The 27,990-nt window shown below is 36.3% G+C and overlaps 1 protein-coding gene across 2 annotated transcripts; it reads left to right on the top strand.

Annotated features, from left to right (window-relative positions):
- The first annotated feature begins 185 nt into the window (after positions 1–185).
- crc (bZIP transcription factor crc) lies at positions 186–27,990 on the top strand. Of its 2 annotated transcripts, XM_028321665.1 has the most exons (5): positions 186–353; positions 7,097–7,196; positions 8,776–8,903; positions 18,049–18,219; positions 26,806–27,990. In XM_028321665.1, the coding sequence occupies exons 3-5, from the start codon at positions 8,798–8,800 to the stop codon at positions 27,510–27,512; spliced, it is 984 nt and encodes a 327-aa protein (XP_028177466.1). In that variant the 5' UTR covers positions 186–353; positions 7,097–7,196; positions 8,776–8,797; the 3' UTR covers positions 27,513–27,990. The 2 variants fall into 2 exon arrangements, with proteins under 2 accessions (XP_028177466.1, XP_028177547.1); XM_028321746.1 differs by lacking the exons at positions 186–353; positions 7,097–7,196; positions 8,776–8,903 and adding an exon at positions 17,682–17,871.

Here is a 27,990-nt window from a genome sequence, read left to right as displayed (position 1 = left end):
AATATAAATAAATATATTTTACATTAAACATAATATTTTTACACGTACATAACTACATAGTAGCACACGACGCGTGAACCATAAATATAAATTATAATTTTATCGATACCTTTACGATGCCAAGAATTCCCATGATATCGATACTTACGCACATCCTTACGAATTACTACGCCATTCGTTTTTGCTGCCTATTACCATAGAGAAAAGTAATACATAGCCTATTACTCATCAATGTGTCAGTGATATTAGACGTGAATTTTGGTTTATTCCGTGCTAATTGCGTTCACGATGGGTTTCTAGTACCTTAACGTTTGCACACCTGCGTGTGCCTTCAACACACGTATCAAAATGCTGTAAGTACAAGTTATTTCCTACATTTAACCCCAATTAAAGTGACATACTATGATGCATTCCATCGGCGCGTGTAGTAGCTTTCACTGCTTGTTTGACTTCTTGTGTGGCGCGGGAATGAGCCCCTGCAAGTATCAAAGTACCAGAGTCACTCGCCATACGAGTGATAGATGTATAATTTTATCGTATCGATGGGGTCATCAAGCGTTGTTACATCTGCGTTTCGTTATTCTATCAACTTGTTCTGATAAATCTGATGGTACATCGGTTTTATCAGAATTTCAGTATTATTAATTCAATCTAATCTTAAGCAGGGCATCTGGAAAATAAATTTGAGGTTAGGCGCCTTTAGTCTTATTATTTTCCAGCAAACTGAGGGTTTTTGTGTTATTGTAAATAATGCATGTTATTTTTTATTTGTTGTGTAGCATTACTACTATTGTATTAACTTTACTACTATTGTAAGTTGTTTACTTTTCTTTTAATTATTTAAACTACATTATTGTTAAAAATCATTCAGATCTATATTATATAAACATTTACATCCATGATGTACCGTGATTAATATAGTTAAATGATCTAGGGGTGGGGTTTGGTTTGGTTCTAGTTACTGCAAAGAAATGTAATGCTGCTTTAACAAAAACAGTGGGGTGGGGATGAAAAATGAATGAATTGTTTTTTCGACTTGACTCGGCTAATTTCCGCATAGTGTAAATCCACCATAAACCTTAATGTGGTCATGTGTAATGTGTTTACTTTGTTTGTATTGTGGAAGGAGCAAGCCTACAACCTGTAGATTTCTAGTATCTATGTCCATGAAGCTAAAGATAAAAATGGAGGCCAGACTTAGAATACCTACTTGAAGCACAACCTATGTATCACTATCTCGCTCTCTGTGGGCAGGCTCTCTCTTTCTAAGTAGGGTAACCTTTTATTTATTTTTCTCAGGACGACAAAGACTGATTTACGTTTAAACAGTGTGTCTTGATAAAGTGCACTTAATATGATTATGAAAAAAGGTTTTCGATGTTTTTGTTTTAAGATGAATTACAACATTAAGAAAGTGTAAAGGCATCGAAAACTGTGGATATTTGATAGAAAACAGATTTTAATTTGGCAGTTGACAGACGGATTTGGATATGGATTGATTACAGTAAACGGCCGTAGAAAACATTATGCAAAATTAGATAAGTAAGGTCCCACAGAAAGTCCCAGATATATCCTCAATATGGTCATACTACTTCAAAATGTCTTATAGAAACAAAAATTTTAAATTTGCTCAAAGTCAATGAAACTCAATGTAAAATCTTCTTTTTCTTGACATATGTAACATTTAATAATAAGTTTAAATACTGGTAAAACGTTTTAGGAAGTAATTACTGTGAAAATACAAAGAAATATGTTAACAATGATCCACTGTCAGAAATCACGAAATAAACACTTACGCGTGGAATTTTATATCACTTCCAGGACAACACGAACTACCGCAACCACGCACTATACAATTTTGTACCATTTCTTCAGACAAAACAATGATAAGGTCCCTTGAAAAATCTCAAACGAAATCAACTGCATAGTAAACAACCGCCATGATGGGCCGGATTCGGCCGATGTTGCCACATTACCGATACCTCAGAAATTGGGATTGTAATTCCCTGATTCGCCAACACATTAAGCCTAAATGGCCGACAATTTTGTGATTTTTTATTTAACTAGGTAATCTAAGTTTCAAATATTAATTATTTATTTATTTAACTTCTTATTTGGTTAGTGAATTGGCTATTTCGAAGAATTTACAAGGAGATTTAAACAAGAAGATAGCAATACTACAGTTCACACTAAAAAGAGAGGTAGGGCCACAGAGAGCGAGATAGATATAAGTAGGTATTTGACTCAAGTTTTGTTCCCAACTTTGCCCTCCATTTTTATCTGTAGCTTCATGTCTATGTCGCAGGCAAATTGTATGATTCCGCATTTTACAAACGGCGTCGTCAATTCACAAACGCTCGCTGTTCTATGAAATGCCGAAGGCAAAATGTAAATTGCCTTGGCACTTTATAATATGCCAAAACATTTGATAGCCAATTCAATCGCTGTTTACAAAATGCCGCGGCAAATTGAAGTATATAGTTCTTTTTCTCACCACGCGAGGCGCTGCTAATCAAAACAAGAAAAATGGCGTCGGATAGTGGTTTTGTGATACAGAAAACAGTGCAAATTCTACGTATTCAAAGGACTTTTCACAAAAAAAGACATTTATTATACTTAGTGAGTTAAGAATTTTTTACGATTCACAAATAGGAGCAGTGAAAAAGCTATGGAAAAATAAAATAGTTTTTGAGGTTATCCGGCACGTAAAACACGCTAAGGTGACAATGGTATCTGGTGCTCGGAGGTCTGCTGCGGAATATATTGGTATAAAAAATATTGTGTTATGTCTTCTAGACTTCTTCTTGGTATAATTAAAATGTAAGACTTATCTAAAGAACTGACATGTCATATTTTTATGTACCTACCTATAGGTACGTCAATAGTTTAAATTAGTCTAGTGTTGTTTTTGTTACGAAAATATTTTAATTACTTTAGGAGTAGCAAGTATTTTAGGTTTGTCTTACTTAAATAGATACCTACCTGATTTCTGAAATTATGTCTGATTTGTCCAACATGTGTTTTATGATGGTCACCCTATTGCAACAATCAAGTCGAAATTTTATCAATTGAACGAGTTGCCAATTTGCCTTCGGCATTTCATAGAACAGCGAGCGTTTGTAAATTGACGACGCCGTTTGTAAAATGCGGAATCATACAATTTGCCTGCGACATCTACAACATCATTAATTAACTATCTTATCTTTAATCATGACTCATTGTTTAGAATAAAAACAAAACCATACGGTTTATTCAACTTTGTTCACTTTTCATTTCACCCAGGTGAATTGCTTTAGTCAACTCAATTCACCTGGAAAATAAAGTTGGGTGAAATGGTTCAAACTTTCATCCAGTAGGTCATTTTATGGATTTTGCCCATACATTTTGACGTCAATAAAAGTTATCACGGCGCGCATCTTAGGCCTACTGGTGAACAAAAGTGGATAAACTAACCATATGTATATTATTGCCCCACATTGTAGGAAACGTGTGGATAAAGTTAATGTTGTAAGATTTTAACAAGAACTTGATGGATTACATTTTACATTATTCTAGAAATAAACCTGCATAAGAAATAATGTCTGTCAGTTAAAATCCTAATAATACACATTCTATAGACTTTGTATTTTTTTTTTGCACAACGAAGAAGCTCTTGGCCTGTATCTGCATGACATGTATTTGCATCTGAAATTAATATTTTGGCTGTAACCTGTTTTTTTACGTCTGAAATGAATAAACGCAATAAATAAGTAGCACCAACTTAGTAGGTATTTGTAACATACCAGACCACAATAAATTACTGCCATTTACTGCTACTGTTCATTATAAGCAGTTGTCCTTTGTAAATAAAAATGAGTAGTCAATATTAATGAATCATAGCTAAGCATAAAACTTCACTGAAAGCAAATTTGTCAGGTATCAAAATAGGCTTACTCTATTTATTCTTAGTTTGACCCTAAGGTTAACTGGAGGAGAATGCTGAATGGCATTTTTTTTAATTAAGATCGCCTTATGTATTCTGATTTATGTGCATATAAATAAATAAATATGTACTTGAAAACTAACATTTAGTAACAATAATTAATTTTGAATTATAAATAAAAAAATTAGGGGATTAAAGTTGGTTTATAATGTAACATTTTAATACACAACTCGAACATTGTACTCTCATATTCACTAAGGGAAATCCCTGTGATAAATTTTCAATTTTCCGCAATGTATCTCTACGCTAGACTCTGCGGGAGATGTCGACATTCCGAGTCGTCTGTCTGCCGTCTCTTTCGTCCACCTTGGAGTTGCAAGACGGGTCTCGAGGATTCGCGATGTTGCGAAATCGCGTCACAAGTGAGTCACACTTGTTTTGGGAGTACATATATTTATTTATCCCATAATGTATCAAATGTATGTGATGATTGAGTCATACATCCATGATATGGATCTCCATGAATCAAAAACTAGTTTCATGATCCTCACCCAAAGCCTTATGTTAATATGAAATATTTATTACTATATTTAAAAATAAATTCTTTAATACGTAATTTACCTAATAGTAAATGTAAAGTATTTAACTACACGTGCCAGTACAACTATTTGTCACGGTTACAAAATATTTTGCAAGCTGGAGGTTACGTAATTGCAGCGCTGCTTTAGATTAGGTGACGACATCACCAGCACAATACTACGTAGTGAAACCTGGTGAAACTAAATTACATTATTATTGCCTTAAGGTGGTGACATACGATATCTGCGCAAGTGCACAGATCGGGCGGTTCGTTTCTTAAGAACAAAGGATACCTTTATTTTGTGCCTTTTACATGTTCGCCGCGAGTGATTCGCGATAATAATATACCTGCAGAGGAATGTAAAGCCACAAGCGTAGTGTGAATGCCTCTTTAGTAATGAGACACGCATTTTTTGATCATGCACTTGCGCAGGTGTGAACCCACCTTTATGCACTGTTGTTTGTATTGTAACATTGTAACATGAGGGAATGATAGGTCCACTTGGTCGCATCGCATGATCTTCGATTGATTGGCACATTCAAAGACATATTCATCATTGATCGGATTTGATCGATTTATAAAGGATGTTTAAAAAATAGTTTCTACCTACTCATCGTGTAGTTGGTTACTTAATTTACTACCATTATCATTTAATTGATAATCTAAAATATTTTCATATACCTACCGACATGGAATAAATAGTATTTTTCTAAAACACATAGGTACCTACTGCACAATATGATTTTCTTATGCTCTGGGTGATGAGAATCCGAATAATAAAGCCATGAAACTGAAAAGTTATGTGCTTAGATACGGCCGCGCAGGTCATGTCAAGCATTTAAACGTGGGCTATGCAACAAAAAATATTACGGTCCCTGTACTATTGAAATGATTACATCTTTATAAAAATCCGCGGTACATTAATTTATGTTGACTGTAATTCGAGACGTTCAAATGATATCTGAGCAACTTCCACGACCTTTTTCAAAGGCCTTTATCATGCATTCCTAAATGAATACACTGTATTCAATTTTTCATTACGATAAAAATCTATTTTTAAAGTTTGTTCTTCTGCATGACAGAGCAATTTAATGTTCTTCGACCTCTCAACACAGTATATATATGAGCTAAAGCAGTACGGAAACTTAGCCCTTTCGGCGAGTTAAATACCTACACTTCAACTGAGTGTTAGGGTTGGCACTCTTAATCTTTATAAAATTAATAAGGTTCTTACTTACTTATTTATTAAAACGTTTATTTAGGTTTTTTAATTATCAAATACCTAATGGAATAAATTAATTGACTAAGTAGTTAACAAAAAAATAAAACGTTAATTAGGTTCTACATACAATGATCCAATACATAATCGAATAAATTGATTAAGTACTTTATTAGAGGCCGGCAGAAGATCTATTCTCATAAAATAAAATACCGGATACTTACTTTCACATACCTATTGCCTCATTTTAAATACAGTTCATCACTTAGTACAAAAGCGCGCGGAGCAAATTACTTTATCAAATAGAACACATCAATTTTTAAAAAGCGTAATTACGTAATTTAAAAAGAACTATTACAAAATCAGATGTAAGCACTTTATTTAAAAAGTAATATTTAATCATTTTTAAAATTCAGAATTATTACGAAGTTTAAAAAATGAAAGTTCTGGTTTTGTAGATGCTGAGTTCAAGCAGCCGTATACTACGCAATACACTCGTGGCATGTTTTTAAAAATACAGCGGACAGCGCATGCAATAAAATTATTATTAAAAACACAACGCGCGCGACACTCGCGACGGATGGACTGCGAGGTTCGCTTAGAGCTCGTGTAAAGCGTGCGTCTGTGTGCGTGAGTCTGATTTCGAGCGTTTGTATGAAGCTTCCGTACTGTTTAATTTATCTACTGTGCTCTCAATTTATCGGAATGGATCAAGGACATGTCAAGACAAAAGAGTGAAGATGTCGAATTAAATAAATTGTTTCAACTGTCGCTCTAATTATACACACATACATGAATTAACGATACCTAGAATACTTGCGTTTATCACAATAATATGTACTTATCCCCCGCGGAATTTGAACCTCTATTCAAGAGGTCAGCTCAACCAGGGATGTTTTGGATAACCGTAACCGTTCTGGCACCATTCTGATATACCCGCCTGTTTTACCTTTATCATAGGTACCGTCATAGTACCTACATAAAGTAGCTAAGTATGTAGTTAGGTCGTGCAGCATCTTGCTATTTGAATTTTACCTTTTTAAAATTCTAATATCCGAAACCGAAATTATCCGAAGTAATTTACTAACCGTAACCGAAACGGGTATAATATTATTCTAATATCCGTAACCGTATCCATAACCGAAACTTCATATCCATAACATCCCTGATCTCAACTTCCATTGGGACATGTGAAATAATGTTCGTTCGTTTCAGCCAAATGACGTCCACTGATAGACAAAGTCCTCCCCCTAGGCTTTCCATAACTAATTATAATGTACATAAACATAATTTATTTAATTTTTAGCGTTAGGAGTCGCATCGCATAGTTCGATTTTTTCAAGTTATTTATAACATAATTTGTTTTAAATTCCAGTGCCACGATGGCGCCCTCACCGGACCTCTTCGTCCCACGACAACAACCATCATCATCTACTACGGACTCGGATCTCGTCAGGCTTGAACTTAACAACTTGGTAAGTGCACACTGGATTTACTGGTTTTTAAAGAAAACATTACTGGATGGAATGGATGGAAAATTGGAAAGCGAGGGATGATGACTAGAATGAGGGGGACTCTTAAGGACTGTTCAATCTAATCAGACCTGGTGTATAAATAAAGCGTCACACTATGGACTTACGGGTCCATATCAGAATCAGGTTCTACTATACTGAAGGCAGAAGAATGAAAATGTTCTCAAAATATAGCGAAAGCTTTGTTTGGAATGAAAGAAGATATCTTTAACAAGAAAATAAGTTAGATTTAATTTTACCTGTAAGTATTAAAAAAAAAAACAAATAGGTGGCCCCCGGTTTTTTAATAAAAGACATTTAAGGATATCACCAATATCACGAATATTATATGTTAATATTAAAATTTCTTTCATACAGTCCGGTTATTAATCGTATGCAAATACATAGGTTAAGTACCGTGCAAAAATTATCTTGCCTACTTTGTACTGGTCTTTCTTACCGGTCAAGTGGCGGAGAAAGAGCTAAGCTAATACTGACGATTTCACTGATCTAAATACTTTTGATTAGCATTCAGTTTGTATACCTACTTAACGAATTGGTGAAATCTACGTTTACAGCTCTCATACCATCTCATTCAATGCTAATCGTATAATATGCTAATTCGGTAGTACGTTCGGTCGAGCCAAATTACTTCCAATGCTGGATCAAATCTTGGTTACTTCAATAAAACAACTATGTCGTTATTCACCCCGATTTATTACAGATTCTGTACTGTCAATACTTTGAGTAACATAAACGCAGTTATAACTTGCAAATTCCGGTTATAAACCAATGGTGGATGTTTCACGAGTCGAGGTCACACTAACTGCCCGAAAGTGAAAGTATGCAATCACACCTGTCTGTGCAACCATTCATTAATGGCTACAGACGTACTTATAGTTCCAAAATACTGGACTGTCCTGTCGATGACATTGACAGTGGGGCGCCACCGTCAATACCGGATCGCTGGTTCAGATTTTTGCCATGTTGGAAACCATATAGTTGAACGATGGTGGCGCCCCCCTGTCATTGAGTTTGGTGGGACAGTTCAGCGTGGGTCATCTATACAAAGTATAATGCACTGACATGGTTTTACGATTCGATAAATGAATATGAACGAAATAGAACGATTTAAGGAGAAATTTTAAATTTAGAAATGAGAAAAATATTCAGGAGCTGCTGTACTTGTAAATACCTACAATCTCACTTAGCCTAGTCGCAGACCGATTTTTATTTGGCCGACAGTTGGGCCCGATTTTAATTTGTATGAAGAATCGTCCGATACCAAATCGGTGTAATGTGCGCACTTGCATACATCTCCGTACTGATTAACAGCCCGATCCAACTATCGGCCAACAAAAAGTTGGTGGTCTGCGCCTAGGCTTAATATAATTAAATCAACAATATGTAATGATGTCCTTTTACTGATTTTCGAAAGAAAGAAGTTACCAACAATGGTATGCCGCGAGTGGTGAATATTATACGAATGCATTTTATTTAAATTCTAAACACAAACATTAAAAAATATGTTTTAACGTTTCAGAGTGAAAACATCATCTCCAACAATGAGTGCGAGCCTATGGGATCAGTCGTTGGCTTCGGCCGACGGCCTTCTAACTAATGAAGAGTGCTCTATGCTGCTCGAGATCGACTTATTCGGAGAAGAAAATGGTGGGTTTAGTAATTTATTATAACACTTCTTAACATACTGTTTACTAAAAATTAAAACAGAGGCTCATATGGAATTCAATAAGATTGAAGCCTTCTCTAGCCTATGGGATCAGTCGTTGGCTTCGGCCGACGGCCTTCTAACTCAGCGGTTCCCGAAAGGTGGTCCGCGGAACCCTGGGGTTCCGTGGAAAGGCCGCAATTGTTCCGTAAAAAATATTATCCCACGTTTCGTGACCGACGTTGTTCGCTCGCACCGACTTGTTTACGCACAAGGGAGGGGCAGGGCGTGCGGGCGGAGTAGTACGGGGGTTCCGCTAGGAAAAGTATAAGCAATTAGGGTTCCTTAGCAAAAAAAAATTGGGAAACCCTGTTCTAACTAATGAAGACTGCTCTATGCTGCTCGAGATCGACTTATTCGGAGAAGAAAATGGTGGGTTTAGTGATTTATTACAACATTTAACATACGATTTACTAAAAATTAAAACAGAAGCTCATATTCAATAGGATTTAAGTCTTCTCTATAAAGCCAGTCAGACCATTTCAAAGGTACATTATGAACGCTAGCTGTAGGTACACAGCTCTGACGCTGCTTTGAGCTCCTTTTGTCACAGAATTCCTTATTTAACCATAAAAATTGCTGATGCCTTAGAAAACAGAAGTTTTTTGGTAAAATTAGCGCCGGAGTGACAACCTGTACCGCCTGTACGCTTATTGCGACTTTACATTGGACGTCGTCGTTAGCGAACGTGTCAAAAATCTATGAAGATTTTAGTTCTTGAAAGTATCCGCTAGAGACAAATCTGTCATACATTTTAACGTCATTTTTTTCCGCAGTCGCTGGCGATGTGATGTAAACTCGCACTAAGCACGATTATCCTCAGTATTTACTTCTTTGGACAATTTCACACAGCGCCATCTAGTCCCAAAGTAAGCGACTAATATTCTTAAGTTATGTTAAAAAGGTGCTAGCTTAACAAATATACTACATATATACTTTTTAAATACACACTTAATATACATAGTAACTCCCAGTCCCGTCACAGAAATTAAAATTCATCATTTCAGTTTCTACCCGGCCGGGAATCGAACCCGGGACCTCTCGGCATAGTAGTCCGTTCTGAACTACTACACCAAACGGCCTACTATGTTGATCTTTGTCAATTTTAATGGTTATATTATGTTGCCGGACTCCTAGTAAAACTATCTGTGATTGTGATATCTCCAAGAGCGCGCTTTTGCTCTGGCACCCATTCAGGCGTCGAACCGCAAGAGGCAATATTTGGTTTATCAAGACTAATTCGCGGACTTGCTCTCAAGTTGTCCACACAATTATTTTATTTATTAAAAGGAAAAGGATTTCCTATGAAATCCTGTAAATTTTGAGAATTTCCTGAAATGATTTAATCCTATTAAATGGAATACTCTACAAACTCTACATTGTCTTTTACTAGATAATAAAGTTATTTGTCTGTCAATAAATTGTTATGGAAAGGGCTATTATGCTCGGTGTTTCTTTACGAGATCGAATCAGAAATGAGGAGACCCGTAAACGAACTAAAGTCGCTGACCTAGCCCGACGGATTAGCAAGATGAAGTGGCAATGGGCAGGGCACATAGTACGCAGAACTGACGGCCGATGGGGCAGCAAGGTTCTGAAGTGGAGGCCACGTGCCGGAAAACGCAGTGTGGGACGTCAACCCACAAGGTGGACCAACGACCTGATAAAGGTAGCAGGAAGGTGCTGGATGCAGGCCGCTACCAACCGTACGATGTGGAAGTCATTGGACGTTCTGTAGCTGAAATGATGATGATGAATGTACCTCAAGCATTGTCATGTTATATATAATAATATTATGGTATGCAACTACAGACGATCAGGCCAGGCATTTAGACACCGACCTCTCTCTTATGTGAAGTGAAAGTCAAGGGTCTTGAGCAAAGAGGTCATTTGGTAATAAGTTTCGTCATGGACCATAAAAATGTATTTTTAACACATCAAAACTTCAGCTGGATGATGAATGTACTGATGGTTAAACGAAGTTAATCATGGTCAACTAACGAACAAACATTCTTCGAAAACATCTTTACATAAGGCATGCGTGGTGCAAGCTTAGCTCATATAACATAGCAAAGGATATTGTTTTGCAGTTCACAAGCACCACTCCTCGCTAATCTCATTTTTTTTAAGGTTGTCACAGTACTCGCACATTTCAAATCACAGAATTACTAACATAGGCCAGTAGAATTAAACAGAAAAATGATTTAAATCGGAAATAATTCCTACTAAAAATTTTAGTGCTTTAATGGCTTCATTAGTTGCCCATAAAGACTCTCCTAGGTTTTCGACTTCGACGGAGTTGTGCTTAAGTGGTGGGGGCCCCCGAAATGGGCGCTTTTTCGGTTTTCCGGTTATACCGCGTAAAGGACTTACCCTATCGAAAAGTGGTCTTGCTGACGGTTGAAGGGCATTTAATCCTGCATTAAATAAGACCAAATTCATATGTTTTGAACAAACCGTTCTCGTGCAAATGTTCGGCAAAGTAGAAAATATGTGTATCAATACTACTTAGTGCCTTTGATTTAATTACTTTTTATTTTTACAAGTGTTTGAAAACTCCATTTCAGATTGTGTTCAATGTCAAGTGAAATCTCAAATTGAAATGTCTCAATCTCAATGAGGAGACTCTGTATTTATTCCTAGAATTCCCCAAACACCGTCAAATTACCCTTTCGAATTCAAGACAGTGCAGTTTCCCATCAGTCTGCTTCGTAATGACTATAAACAAAGCTCAAAGTCAAACTCTAGGGACCTCTGCTTAAACTCCCATGAGTGCACAGAGGTACGCAGGTAACCGCGTGTGATGCTTATAGCAATTTTCGATAGGTACAGAACCCCGTACATACGTCATACATATTATAGAAAGAAAACACCCAGACCAATACAAACAAATATGTTTCTGCAATTTTAGTATGATATTTTTATTTATTAATAAACAAAGAGACTGAACAAAATTGATGCGTACCTATACTGATTAATGTTATTAACCACATGCAAAGCTTCGTGAATTGCAACAACTATAATTAAATTTATTATCCAAGCTCTAAATAATCGCTACTAAGAGTAACTTATCATAAAAAAAAAATCCAATCGCTCAAGCTCCCAAGGGCCTACCGATAGGTCGGGTGACGTAATCTTGAAATTCTTTAAGCCGGCGCAGAACTTCCAGAAGGTCGGGCGACGCCACGGCCACTTTGAACAGTGTTTACTTCTGCAGTTATATTTTATATTTATTCGATTCTAGAATATATTCCCAAAAAGTCTGAAAGGTGTTTTAATTTGTATCACTTGGATATGATTTGTATGAGAAAGTGTTGTGAGTGTGACGTGTGCAGGGAAGGAAGTCAACCTAACCTAACCAACTGCGTATTTCTATACTGTGTAGCTGGAAATTATGGCGGGAGCTCTTTGACGCGCTGTTTTCGGCGAAGAATTGCGCGCGCAGATTTTGACAGCGCGAAATACCTACTTTAGAAGAAATACCAAGCCTTAAAGCAATAAAATCTTTTGTAGGAATTATTTCCGATTTAAAATCTAATTCTACTGGCCTAAACAGTGGACAGGGAAAATAATGTTTCATCGTAATATCGACACTCCCCATAACTTGCTGTCTATACCTTTGGCAAAGATGCATACTGCATACCTGTGACGCCATGCAGCATGGGAGCATGGGAGTCTATAAATCTTTGCGACCACCAGATAACTCTTGGTGCACTTCAATGTGCTCACTCGAAGCTACAATCCTTTTTGGTCATAGGTACATGTATTTTTTTTATTGATTTCGAATAGAGTTTATAATCGCTTCATTATGCTAGAACGCCCCCTACAATGCGTTTGCTAAATAGTAGTCGTGATATTAAAATTGCACCCAATTCTTGGGTGATGGCGCAGTTACTTATAATGCGCGAACATGATCGAATCAGATAGTGTAAACACGCAGTTCAGTTCGATAATTAATAATTGGGACAAGAATTCAGGTTAAAAATTAGTGAACCATAAACAAACATTAACGGATAACGAATTCTTTACTTTTTGTATTGGAATTTGCCAATCAAATTATTTTATATTGGTATGCAGCCACATGGTCATCATTTGTTCATTATCACTTGGGAAGGTTGAGAATGGACTTTGATTTTAGTCTCGTGGAGTCGTTCTAAATTCCGTTTCATCGCCTTTGCGGTCTCTAATCTGAACTTTGAACCAAATTTTTAGTTAGCGATACGACTTTTATGTATCCGCTTCTAGCAACTGCCATTTAAAAACTGTCTACATTTTTCATTTTGGCCTTTGTTACCTGTAAATTTCTTTATTTTGGATGGAAAGTTAATTTTAATGCTTTACACTTTAGACGTTCCAAATCCATATAAGTCTACATATTTATGTGAAGGTTTGTGTTTGGTTCAATATGATATATCCTATAGATGTTCTACAAATGCCACGTGGGCGGATGGAGGCAAAAACTAGATTACGAGTATGATAAGGCCCAACGTGTCCAATGTCGTAAAAGAACCAAATTGCGCCTCTCGTTGTCACGAGAGCCCTCCCTATCTCGTTTTACTATCATGGTTCCGTGTCCATTCATTGTGACTAGTATCAAATTAAGTCCACGTGGTCATTTACCGACGTGTCATTGCGTTATCGCATTGTCGTTTTTGCGGTATAAGTAGGCTAAGTATTCGTTAGTGCATGGTGGCAAACAGTGTTTTTCAATGGCCCAGATCGAGTAATGCCCGCTAGTTATATTAGGCATGTAGTCAGTTATTTATTCTAGAGCGTAGGTATTGCAATGTCACTTAATAATAATATGTCACGCTTTGGTTATCGAATCGAAAGACCGTCGTGTCAATGTTTTACATTTAGTAATTACAGTCCTAATTAGCACTATTCTTCAACAGACCGATCCCCCACGAACTCACCTCATGCAGCGATAAACGATAGGTCAAGCATTACAGACGTAATTTATCCTATTAGTTTGCGTATATTTCCATCATATCAATGCCAGCTAGTTAAAGATTAAACAAATACTCTTAATTTTAGCAACCGATATCGAAATACATAATCGTACGATTTTCGGCAAACGTTATATAACAGTTAAAATTAAATGTGTTCTTGTTGCTATGTTAAGGCGTCATCAAGTAGGTAATGTGGGAATTGCACGCGGCTTGCGGATGCTTGGAGCTATATGTAATGCATCACTTGATAATGAGTGTTACTTGATTCCATTTTAATTTGATCTTCAGATTCAGACATTTATTCTGGCATGTAAAACTAAGTAAAACACTTTAAAATTGCAATAACTTTTAAGTAAATAAAATACTTTCAAAATAAAAAATACGTGAAAAAGAGTTAAGTTTTGTAGGTTACTATAGTTTCAAATAAAAGTGATAAAATTTGCTATAAAACCTTTTTTTAATTTAAATATCTAACTTCTATAATTTAGAAAAAAATAAATTTTAAAAGTCTTGTACCTACTTAGTTTTGCAAGCCAGTTTATTTGCTTACATGTTACATATGTAGTTTGGTACAAAATTAGGAACAGCCAGTGCAGCACCTACATGACCTTGCCCAGATATATTGCAAATATTTGGTGCGAAAATAATACTTCTTCTTGATAATTCAATATTCAAAACTATTTCTGCGCTTCAGGTCGTTACCACTATGCCTGGCCCTTTGAAAAATTATGTAATCTGGACTGAGTTGTGTTTTTAATAATTTAATCACAATGTAACAGTTTATCATTATTTAAAACCACCGAAATATGGACGACTAAAGCATATTATGTATCTACCTTACTTACCTCCTGTTTATCGGTATAAGTATTACAAAAGAAAAGAAGATGTTTTTCAATTGGATATTTTGATTTTTACATTATCTTTTGAACTTATCTCAGCGGTCAAAAGAATGTTTGTTTTAATCGTCTACTTGTGTTGCCATGCCGAAAGCGTGGGTGTGTCTGCATCTTAGCACTCGTTCATTTCGTGACCAACTATTAATTTAGATAATATTGATGACGTTAGTACACTTCTAAAAACATATTTGTTTTGAGTTGCTAACCCTTGTTCCATGTTTTCAATTGCATATCGCCGAGCTGACTGTTTTTCCACTATTTATCTTGTATCCAATGAAAATATGTTTTGACATTTAATTTTATAACATCTTGTTTATCATAACGTCGATATTATATCCCTATAATTAAGATGTTTTAGGTAGATTAGAGTTTATAATTGCTATCGAACCAAAGTATAGTGGAAAGTTAGGATATATTTGAAAGAAAGAAAGAAAATTGTTTATTTAGTTAAAATTGAATTGCTTTTTTTAACAAAAACCCAGAATATAACGTAGATTTTTGTGGAAGCCGCGGTATTTATTAGGGCAATAAATACGAAATAAACAATTTTAGAGTAGTATTTGTAGGTAATCCAGAGAAATGTGTGGAGTGGAAAATCAGTAAGTAACTATACTTACGAGCAAAAGTATGGAATCATCCCCTTGTGTTTTGTACCGAGCGAACTTAAGAACTGAATGACTGTGTGTATCTGTGGTGTCAATTTAAAGTTTATAATTTTACCTTTAAAATGGTGCCATTTTTATTTGCCTATTATTAGTCATTTAGTTTTTGTGATCGCTCGAAACAAATAGGATGATTACATATTTTTGCTCGCGAGTGTAATTACAATATTTTATGATTACCAATATACCAATTATTGGTACCACACCAGGTTACATTTTTCATGGAAAATAAGGTTATATGACAATTAAATACGATGCCACAGTGTTTCACTTGATATGCCGATGCCCCTTCATAAAGCAGTTAAATATCTTTATATTATTTATCTGGAAGCATCGGCTTCACAAAACACAAGTAGGGTTCAGTGTATAATTGCAAAACATGTTTTTGTTATTTAGTCCAGTCATTTCGTCCGAAAAAAAGGCAAATAAAAGAAAATGAATTTGCGCTTCTAATTTTTTAATATGTTGTAGGGGATACCTAGAAAAGCTTAACTTGAGATTGTCGACCAAGCTTTCCTAGGAGCTTTCGCCGCCATCTTGGAAAACGCTTAAAATTTGTTTTTCGGCAATAACTCGGCTATCCGATGAGATTCGAAAATTTTTGTAGGACACTTTTTTTAGCTTTCTTTGTGCTCTACAATAACGCCCGAACCATTTTTAGCGTATCATGCATCGTTATCGAGATATCGATCGATAAAGTCAAAAATTTTGGACACAATTTTTGTTTTTTTCTTTTTTTTTCTTTGGGTCTTAATAAATATGAAAAATTCCGAAATAATTAAATAATTAATTAAAAAGTAAAAAGTAAAATTTAATTACTTTTAATTACTTTTTTTTAAGTAACGGCAAAGCATTTGTATTAGTTGGTTCTTGTTTTGATCCCTTGTGAGAAACTTCTCCTGGCTAACTTTTGGAGTAGTTGTCTCATCGAATGTGAACTTCCGGCGATTGGTTTTTTCTCGAACGTCGTACTCTTTCCGAAGTTTTCGTTCCAGCGAGTGTCATATCAGTCGGATAACCGTCGAATATGATTGCAACCTTTCTTTCGAAGTTATGTTGTACGTATCTGACGTTAATTATTTAATTATTCCGAAATAATTTGTGTCCAAAATTTTTGACTTTATCGATCGATATCTCGATAACGATGCATGATACGCTAAAAATGGTTCGGGCGTTATTGTAGAGCACAAAGAAAGCTACAAAAAGTGTCCTACAAAAATTTTCGAGTCTCATCGGATAGCCGAGTTATTGCCGAAAAACAAATTTTACCCTTTTTTTCAACATGGCGGCGAAAGCTCCTAGGAAAGCTTGGTCGACAATCTCAAGTTAAGCTTTTCTAGGTATCCCCTACAACATATTAAAAAATTAGAAGCGCAAATTCATTTTCTTTTTTGAATGTACGTAATGACTGGACTAATTGACTTACTCGTGCATTAATTACATATACTAAATTAGCGTTTAATAATTTAATTATATAAAATAATAAATTTATAGCAAGACTAAACTATTTCAAAGCTAGTTATTTTGTTTATACCTACTTGACAAAGAACGATCAAAAATTGGGTCACCCAAATTTTTCACATCTCTGAAAAAAAAAGGCAATGGTGACATAATATCTTTTTTTTTAATTTTAAAGGAATTGAAAGTCTGAGAATAAAAATAAATCTACCTTATGGCAGTCAACTGCTGGATGTAAGTTTCGTCCAAATTGCCCTGCATCAAAAACTTATGCGTTTTTTTATGTAAGCTGGGTCTTTTTAATGGCGAAAAAAAGTTATGGGTACAGTAACTAAATTAAGGAATACGATTCATTATTCCGAACTCCGCTGGTCCTAAATAAGCCCAGACAAGACTAATCATTTAGAAAACACTTTGTGGGATTTATCACATAATAATGTTTTATTATCTAAAGACATGTTCAATGTGCATAATATTAAACGATTGAGAAATGTACCAGTAATTATTATGTATAATGTGTAATTATGATGCGGAACCCTAAAGACTGACACAAATAGAAACAATTATAATTTAAGATGTTTTTATACGAGTCACTTATTGTTGTCACATTATCATATAAGATTTAAAGCATCACGACATCTGGGCGTTGCTTTGACGTAATATCGTTCGACAGTTATCGTTCATATATATATTGACGTCTTCATTCTCTCCGATGTATTTTGTCCATTACTTATCTAAGCTCCTTACCTTGAAGCTTCTCTGATATACTCCGCGACTGCGCTAATTTATTTTAATAAATTGCCGTTTGAATCGCTCTTGTTACAGTCTTCAATTAAATATTTCAAATTGTTAATTATACTAATTTGTGCAAAATGTGTTGTTACAAGAATAGCGGAATAATGTGTGACCTATGTAGAGAGTTCCAGTTGTCGCTTCTGCAAAGTAAGAGAACAGTTCCATTAAAATTCACCAGTAATTTTAACACATGCCATAATAATTAATTTATGTTCTTGTTCTTGTTTGATGATGATAATTACGCAAAGTACAAGTCTTAAGATAACCTAAAACTATGAGGGGATTGTTAAATTTGCACGCACTAAGTTAAACATTTGTCCGCAGATCTGTTTAAGACTTTCCCGAGCGCTGCACCGAAGATCGAAAGCGGCAAGTTCCTGCTGCAAGATGACTGCACCAACACCATGTACCCGCCGTCTCCGCCGGAGACCAAGCCCAGCCGCGCGGAGCTTGCCAACGATCTTCTGCAGCAGCTAGACAACCAATGCAAACAAGGTTGGTGTTCTTTCTTATACATATTAGGCCTAGGCGCAGACCACCAACTTTTAGTTGGACGATAGTTGGGCCTGATTCTAATTTGTATGTTGAATCGACCGATACCAAATCGGTGTAATGTGCGTACTTTCATACATGCCCATACTGATTAACAGTCCGACCCAACTATCGGCCAACTAAAATTCGGTGGTCTGCGCCTAGGCTAACCCTCAATTAGACAAGGAATTAAAATTTTAATTGTTACCTTAAAAGTTAAGTTAATTCTAAGTAATGGTGTTACTATTGCCTGCTCGAGGGTTAAACGCCAAAGATTCTTTTATGGTCTTACTTGTCACCATGTATGTTCGTTCATGTTAGCTAGTCTTGCCTGCTTGAGGGTTAAACGGCAAAGATTCTTTTGTTTTTCTTTATTTAGACTCTTTATATTTTTTATGGTCTTACTTGTCACAAGTAACCAAGTATGTTCATATTAACTAGTCTTTGGCACACAAAGGCTTGGCTCGAAGAATATTGTTTTATACAGGGGCCACATCGTGTATTTGGTCGTTTCACTGAGTCAAGAGGATTTTCCAGGTCAAAATGCGATTAAAACAGCAATTCAATTGTTCCATTAATTATTCAGAAATGTAATTCAACAGAGTATAACTTAAAATATCTAGAAGGAAGGTGTTTTCTGAATCAGATAAGCGAACGGCGTCCAAGAGAGGCAGTTCTAAAACGAATAGTTTTTGTATTGATTGCGTATCCCCCCATTCATAAAAGAAGTCGCAAAATGACAATTATGTACTGATTAAGGGCTGATTTTTTAACCGAAGGATATTTCTTATCTCATGAATAAATTAACATTATAACATTATTTCCCATACAGAAACTGTCATTACGGCAATTTTATTCTTCAGTTAAAAGTTATTCAATGATTGAAAAATAAGCGCTCAGGCTTTTATTTTACACGTTAGATTAATCTAACGTACGTAACGTAAGGTAGCTTAATCTAAAAAAATATCTGTTATCAGTACACTACTGTACAGAAGAACATCATCATAATTTGACCAGTACCTAAGATAGTAACAACAGATCCTTGTAGGTCCATGTTACATTATTGTTAATTGTCAGCCATACCTACTTAATTCCTTAATAACATCTTAACTTCTTTTTGTTTATGGATTACGAAAATTGTTATTATTACTAACGGTTTCTTTCAGTCACTGATAGATTTTTCAGAATGAGAGCAAAAGTTCCAAAGAATACACATTTGCAAATTCATAATTCATGCACCTTTTTTATGCACAAGTGTCATATTAACGGTAGCATATAAACGTGACATTTCATTTGGTACTTTCTTTCTTTTTATGGGAGTGTAACATCACTTTAACCTCTCGTATGCCTAAGCAGTAAGCACTAATTGACACAATGACTTTCGCTTGGGTCTGGAATCTCGGCATACGACCAGTTAAGAAATATCCAAAAGCTTATCCTATCCTAGTTAGCTATCGCAATTACATTGGGTTGTAATTTGTATTGCTCTGTCTTTTCGGTAGTGCTTTACACTCATGTCAAGACACACCCCTTAACGTTTTAAATACTGATATGTTATTCAATTTTCTCATAATGTTTTCTGTTTCTAATTAATTATTTGAATTCCGATACACTAAAACTTATTAATTAATATTTCTAAGTTTGAGCAATACTACGTGGCGTAAATAAAACGTCATAGGAAACTCCCTAAAAGCGAAATATGTTGCACAAGTTACAAAATTGATTGTCCACCATAATACACTCGGCATCAAATAAATCACACCTCCCGCGACAAGGACTTATCAAAAGTATGTATCCCCATTTCCCACCAACATTGGTACCATTTAAAAGCCTAGTTCTAAACTTCATTTCATTAAAGGAAAGGTTTTTACCCCAAAAATGTGTCTTTAGAAGGATCCAGTCACTTCTTCAAAAAATAGGTAGTTACGTTTGTTGCAAATTTTATGGCTATAAAACTGTTAAATTGGGATTAATTGCTATCCATCTGTTAAAAAGGACACGTAAGATCATTATTTGGTTTTATAACCACAAAAAATGGTCTACTTGGGCCCATAGGCGAGCCCCAAGTGAGGCCTTTTTTAAGTCACATTTATGGTACCTGTTAATTGTTTATAAAATAATTAAATATGTTTTTCTTTAAGTTTATTTATTGGGCTTTCAAATAACACCAATATTGTTGGGGCACCATGATTGTGTCAGAAGAAAATCTTTAAAGTTCGCGTCGCGGAATGTGCGATTTATTTGATGTTGAGTGTATTTATGCATCATCTAGCGCGCTGAAATAATTTTGTTCGCGGCAATAATGGTACTTTGGTACAAAGTAAGTATTTTAATTTCCACAACCATGCACAAAAACATACTCAAAATAATTAAAAAAGCCCTGATTAAAATAATTTTTTTATTTTTACGAAGTCATCGTCATAATTTGACACCATAATATATCGCATTTACATCGCAAGGTCTGACACAAGTAGGTATTGGGTCAAACCACGGAGCAAAAATAAATTTTGCTCCGTGGGTCAAACTTGTAAGATTTGATTGCCCATCAAATAGAACTACACCGAGACCGGTGAAGCTATGTAAGAACTTGTAGGAAGAGTGATTGGCCTTTCATTTGAGGTCTCCTACACAGTGGTATAAATAGCCTCACACTATCATTTTTTTATAATTACTCAGGTTGTTATTACTAAAATCCGTTGTTTTCATTAGTTAGACGAACGTGCCACACCTCTGGCAGCTGATATCATTATTGGGATGCGTGATCATGCTATTTTATCTGTAGCTAATTAAGAACAACAGTTTCGCAGATAGCTATTTTGGATTGTTATTTTTATTTAACTAAAATTAACGTAACCTTTATAATTAATTGTTAGCTTTTATCATAAACTAGCTGACCCGGCGAACTTTGTTCCGCCTTAATGGCAATAAATAAGCAGACTTTTTTTTAATTTCGAACGGGATAAAAAGTATCCTATGTCCTTCTCCTGGCACTAAACTACCTCCCTGACAATTTTCAGCTAAATCGGTTCAGCCGTTCTTGAGTTATAAGTGGAGTAACTAACACGACTTTCTTTTATATATATAGATAGGGCCCTTACTTATCTAAAATTATTGGAAAACTTAATATATTAACTGTTTAAAAGCATTTGAGAAGCAGACTGGATAACTTAGCTTAGTATGCATTTTGTAAATTCGATATCGATATTAAACTTGCAAATATGTTCATGTACACAAATATTTAATTTCACAAATAGTAAAACTAGAATTACCTTCAAAATGGTAATGTTTTTATTGTAATATGTGACTGCACTTTTGGCAATGAATGCTCGGCCATCACAAAAACTTGCAACTATTGACTGAGCATTCTATGGCTGGGCTTATTGTTTCAGTGTATCTGCAATTTCGCCAACTGTATTGCAGCCACATATTACTGAAAAATATTGCCCGTTTCCATAGGAACAGTGCATTGATTTCCTATTAAGGAAATCCTCATAAATCCACGTTTTTTTAAAGACCTCAGATGGACCCAGCGAGTAAAATAAAAATTACGGTTTTTATACAGTAAAAATATATTGTTGAACTCTACTGTTTTTAAATAAACCTTGACACAATCTTCTTTTTTCTAGTCATTATACATTACCACTTCTAGATAGTTGTATTATATGAATGGATTACACAAGGTAAACAATACTTCATTAAGTAACATCTGTTTAGTAAAATACCTATGAAAATTTATATTGGAAAACTTATTTTGTGAATCGGCCCAACTGAATTTTTTTTTTTATTTTTTTTTTATGCTAGCCAAGGCAGGTATTTGACCGCAATCGCACCTGGTGTTAAGTGAGATGCAGTCTAGGATGGTACATATCTGCCCTGTAAGTGCCTATTCACTCTCGCCTTGAAAACGCCGTTTAAAATGTTGCCAGGTCCCAGGACCTATTTTACCAACGCTTTCTAGAATTATTTATTATCAACGATACGGGGCATCATTGTGAATGGTAAAATATTTGAGCAAATCAGTTAAAAGTTAAAGACTGCAAATATTCCCATGACAGTTATCAGATTTTCCATAAATACGAGTATCTTTAAATAATGTTTAGCAGTCAAAGCAAAGAATTGATCACGATTCGATAAAAATATCCATCGTTATAAAGTTTCCGTTTGCTGCAGGCGGAAGTTATCAGTATTGTGAAATGTAACTGAACTCTGAAGCATTACTTTTCCATGTGATAGATTTTTATTGTTGAATGATAACTTGGCATAAATGCGTAAATTAGTAACGCAGATGCTACATTTTTCCTTGTCAGTATTTTATCATTGTAATTTTCCAGAGGTCGAGTGTCTTGACATTAATATTATGTACCTTTTAAAATATGATAAGCTAAAATATACATTCATCTTTTTATCTCGAAAGTTATAACAATTATTTATTGCCACAGTGTAATTATATTAATGGAAGGTCGTTTCATTAAGGGTGGAGTGAATTAAGTTTCAGGGGAGTTGCAAATTAAGAATTGTACGCTCCAAAAGTGAGGAATAATTGGTTTTGGTGTCAAAAGCAAAAACGCAAGATTTTTCCTCATCAAGTACAAACACAGTTTCGCTGTTTCAGACAGCTGAAACTTCAGCATTAAAATTTTCATGATAAGATTCGTCTTTTGGTACAATTTACATATTTTATATCCAGGAAGCTTAACTGAAGGGCCCATGACGAAAACTTAACATTAAATTGTAGAGTAATAGATTGATTAATAAAATGCTTTTTTATATTTGGGGTATTTGATAACGATCTTACACGATTATTCAAAGAGACTCAGATTTGGAAAGAAGTAGTAATGCACCAATTGAACTGTCAAGATCTGGAATTATAAGTTGTCTTTACGATGATCTTGATTTTGGAACGCCAAACAAATAATTGAGGCGTCTAGTTTCAAATCCCGCTAAAACGATTTTGATAAGATTTCGAGAAATTGAAAAAAACCGCTTATCCATATAGCTTTGGCCTTTAGGCAAAAAAAAAATGATACGAATTATTATTGTCATCTGGCAATACTAACAGTAATTGCTATTTATCTTTTAATTAAATATAATTTGAATTATAATGAAAACTATTATCATTTTGGCGTATTTTGTTACGAACATTCGGTTTTAGTGGGATTTGAAACGGACATGTTGTATTTTAGCGGAATTTGATAAGAGCAAATTATGAAGAAAAAATCTCCATACTGATCTCGCAGTCACGTGACCAAAATACCGTGCTACCATTGGTCAATCAACTTTTAGAGGGTTTTGAAAGAAACGGACGGCGTTTTAGCGGAGTTTGTAACACAAACCGAATTTTAAGTGCTAGTTTAGTAGTCTTTTAGTGTATTTTGATCGAAAATTATTGAACAGTATGATGAGAAAATTGCAGTAGCATCATTTAGAGATATAAACAGAAATTAGTTGCAGGAGCGTTTTAGCGGTTTTTGAAACTAGACGACTCAATTATTATGCGTTTCAGAAAAAAATACTATTGTGTTATGGACATTTTAGTGGTTAGGTTTTGTTCATTGTAATCTAACTTAAAATGTAGCTGTAAAACTGTTTTTAAAAACAGCATATTAAAAAAAAGTTCAAATGTTATTTATTCTAAACTTGAGAAGTATATGCTTGTAAGTTCGGCACTAAATTTAGTTGTGAGCTGTAATACAATACGCAATAAGGCTTGGAGTTGCATGATGAGAGAAAGAGAGCGCGCGTGTATTTGTTGTAGAGTGAGATTTTTCGGGGAAAGTTTTACTTTCATTCAAAAATATTATAAAAAGGACTCGTCAGCGGCTATCAACATCTAAATTGAACACGATTATTAATTCAACGTTCACGAATAGTTGCAAATTGAAATAAGATTGGTGGCTAGTAAGGTTTACCTACTAAGTTACTGGTGTTGTAATTGCGTTAGCCCTTGCTTGATTAATAATGTACATATTTGTAGTTTTGTTGTTGTTGGGCGGCGAGCTTATTAAGTGGCGCGGGAAGGGGGCGCGGGCGGTGCGGCTGCGCGCGCGCACTATCGCTCAGTACCTTCGTGCGCCGCGTCGCGTTTGCAGGTGCCCGTCTGTACCTTACAACCCGTGACAATAAATTCGCTTCGAGGAGAATATTGCGGGCGTTCGCGCTCGTTCCGCAACCTATGTCTACCGCAATTGATGCACCCCCTGGATTCTGTTAGAATGAAGTGCCACTATCGCTGCATTTGGAACAAAGAGATTGTTTTCAACTCACAGAAACTTGTAAAGAGACGTTAGGCCCCCGGAGCCTGACTGGGACTATCAACGACGACCATAGCTCGCTACATGAGGATTCCACTATTTAGGATACCACTGCCCGCATAGTTGTATTCAAGTTACATTAGATCTTTATCGTAGAAGTAAGGATATAAAGGACTATTTCGTGTGAATCTGTGATTGACTCCTAGAACCTGGCTTCGTGATGGCAATGACAGATTTTTATGTTGGTACGTATCGTTCTAGTCAATGATGACCAGTTGAGTACGAGGTTGGCGTTGTTTGTTTTGATTTATCGAAAGTCAGTCTGGCAGAAAAGTGCTCAAGGTCTGAATGCTCTGTTTCCTCTTTGGTATTTGTGTATTCAAAACTGCATGATGCTAAGAAATAAGTAGGTACTCAACGAAGCAGTATCTCTCCATAATACGATGTAAGCACTTGTATGCTCTCAATTGGGTAACAAAATTCATTGGTGATTGGAATTGGTTCGAATATTTACTGCGCAACAAACTTGTTTATGTTTGTCAAGTCCATTCCACGTTTCCGTTTATCGAAAACAATGTTGTAACATTAAGTAATGATCAATTATCAGATAGCCTAAAGGGGTTGTTTATTTTCCTCGCGTTATAGTCAATTATATGATGCTATTAACGAGTTTTTTTATTATTTCGACACTATTAGATTAGGTTTGTAAATGGCAGTTGTTTGTTAATGTATTTTGGTATTAGGTTTAATTGAATTGTTATCTTATTTATTTGCGTGCATGGAATTCACGTGGCTTGCTGCAGTAATGTGGAGCCGGAGTGCCACAAGCGTATAGCGACAAGCGGATTTGCCATTTGTTTTGGCGCTCTGGCATTTGCACAAACACAAGATGATTATGATTGGGCATTCACTTGACACTTGCGCCGCTACTGATAAACCAGTTAGTTCACAAGGCGGCCTCGCCTGCGCGGGCAATAATTAAGCGACTTATTGGTCACTTTTCCATTCCTACGTATTGATACAGATATGACCGACTGCCTTTCGAACGGACAGCTCGAAATGATATGAACCACGAGGTCTATGCGTGACCGAAAAAAACTTTGTTACCGGTTAACAGTCAATTAGCATAAAACCTACGTAGAAATAAATTGTAACGGCAAAATGTTGTTTTGCTATTCGCATAATAAATGCTGGTTATATTTTATATTATTCATCAACACCAGGAAATGTTATTGCTAACCTGGGACTCGTTTAGGTTTGCCCAATTTGGATTTTGTATAAAGTCATTGACATTAACGGTCTCTAGAATACTTTAATAACTTTTGAATGTCTTTGTTGATGAAGTAAGTTATTTATCTATCTGTAGCTATCGAGGGCGCGAGTGGCAGCGAACTTTGATTGTGCAAGTTTATCAGGGGTCAACGCATCAGCTCACTCTTTAGATAGCAATTTGAAGTCAACTAAGCTTCTGGTCAAAATATGTACTTATATTAATATTTTTACATACTTGTCACTACATATAATCCCAGACAGCAGCCCACCAATTAGTTCCAATTGGTTTCGAATGCGTCTGTCGATGAACTATATAAAGTTTGATACGACCGGCTGGAACTCCTACAAATTAATGATTGTTTGAATTGAGACAGTTGTGTGTTGAACCTGTTTTTAAATGATGTGATGCTCTAGATATGATTTGTAAAACAAAAGTATAAAGATCTTTTTAACGAAAATCATAAATTCGCTGAAAAAGGTCGACGGCATTAAAATACAGTATTTGCTAGAAACATCTATTAACCTGTAGATAAGAGCAATTAACTGAAAAGTAGCAGAGTTAAACAATGGTCTGCGCAAACGACACTCTGCGTGCAACATGAGATAATGTTTATTTAGTTCAGGGAGCCTGCCTTGTGACTTCGCCTTGCCCACGTCGCAAATAATGTTCGCTTACTGATTCAAACTTACAATAACAAGTTTAGTTGCATAATTTAATATACATATTAATGAATAGGAAAATCTCGAGCGACACATGGTTTATATTAATATCAAAAACAATTATGCGTTTTAATATTGTAGGAGGTCTTTGTTTGTTCTACTCGAACGTAGCTCGAAACTTATGCATTTATATGACATTATTTAAGTCGATTTACCTGCTCGGACAAAACCGTTCGTGCAAAACGCAGTGGCCTTTATGTAACCTTTAGCTGTCTATCTTATCAATAAATAGCGTAACAAAAAGCAACAATTGAAATCAGTTCAAGTTAAAGGAAAACACAATAACAGTTTTTTTTTTCTTCCACAGAAAACATCTTTTCCAACTGGCTGGAGGAGAAGGTGGAACTGCCCATCTTCGAGAACATCAACCAGGTGCCGGAGCGCGTGGAGGCGCCGCCGCTGCCGCTGGCGCCCGCGCCGGTGCCGCTGACGTACGCCGCGCCGCAGCCGCCGCGCACCGAGGAGCTGCTGCGCGAGTTCGAGACCGTGTACGGCGCCGTCGAGCTCACGCACCTCACGCCGCCGCAGAGCCCGCCCGGGCCCGCCACGCAGCTGCTGCTCAGCTACGCGCAGCACGCGCAGTGCGCGCCGCTCGAGCCCTGGCCCGCGCCCTACGACCCCGAGCTGCAGGCCGTGGACGAGCTGGTGCGCAGCCGCGCCGCGCAGCTGCCCTCGCCCGCGCCCTGCGCCGACAGCGCCGGCGACTCGCCGCGCTCCTCGCCGCCGTCCTCGCCGCGCTCCTCCACCGACGAGGAGTGGGGCCCGGCGCGCCCCAAGCCCTACTCGCGCTCGCCCGACGACCGCCGCTCGCGCAAGAAGGAGCAGAACAAGAACGCGGCCACGCGCTACCGCCAGAAGAAGAAGGCGGAGATCGAGGTGCTGCTCGGCGAGGAGCAGGCGCTGCGCCAGCGGCACTCGGAGCTGGGCGACAAGTGCTCCGACCTGCAGCGCGAGATCCGCTACCTCAAGGGCCTCATGCGCGACCTCTTCAAAGCCAAGGGGCTCATAAAATAAACCCGAAACGGACGCCGCCTCCAGCGTAAGAATCAGTCGAAAAGGCGCATTGCGAAGCGCGATTTGTGAACCGTTCTAAAAGTTGTTAAGGAGTTCTTATAATTTTGATGATTTAATTGTTAAGTTTAAAATGTAATCCTGCTAATCTTGTTTGTATCTCGTAAGAGCAGATCGTTTTCTTCATCGAGCAGCATATTTCACTCGCATTATTTAGTCGAGGGATCGTAACACCTTAAAAAACATCAGGTGGCGCCATTTCATCATTCATTTTAGAGGATAGGTCGCATTTTATTGTTATGAAAATGTGAAATTTTATTTTTACTTTTAAAATTTATTTGTTATTTTATCCACGTTGCCGCGTTGAATGCAAATCAAATGTTTTATCATACATACCTATTTTAATCCAATTAATATAGTACCAATATTTTCTATATCTGGATATTCTATTTTCATACAATATATGAAATGCGACGGCGGA

This window comes from Ostrinia furnacalis, unplaced genomic scaffold (assembly GCF_004193835.3).
Source record: "Ostrinia furnacalis isolate ACB-3 unplaced genomic scaffold, ASM419383v2 OfSCF0069, whole genome shotgun sequence".
NCBI classification, from domain to species: domain Eukaryota; kingdom Metazoa; phylum Arthropoda; class Insecta; order Lepidoptera; family Crambidae; genus Ostrinia; species Ostrinia furnacalis.
The sequence above is the reverse complement of the archived record's forward strand: the minus strand, read 5'-3'. Positions and strand labels throughout refer to the sequence as shown.

What these genes read in the sequence shown, in the direction of transcription:
- crc (XM_028321665.1), top strand. Translation starts at nt 8,798, where the DNA reads ATGAGTGCGAGCCTATGGGATCAGTCGTTGGCTTCGGCCGACGGCCTT. An exon ending in CTTATTCGGAGAAGAAAATG is followed by an intron (nt 8,904 to 18,048) that starts GTGGGTTTAGTA and finishes ATTTGTCCGCAG; the next exon opens with ATCTGTTTAAGACTTTCCCG. An exon ending in AGACAACCAATGCAAACAAG is followed by an intron (nt 18,220 to 26,805) that starts GTTGGTGTTCTT and finishes TTTCTTCCACAG; the next exon opens with AAAACATCTTTTCCAACTGG.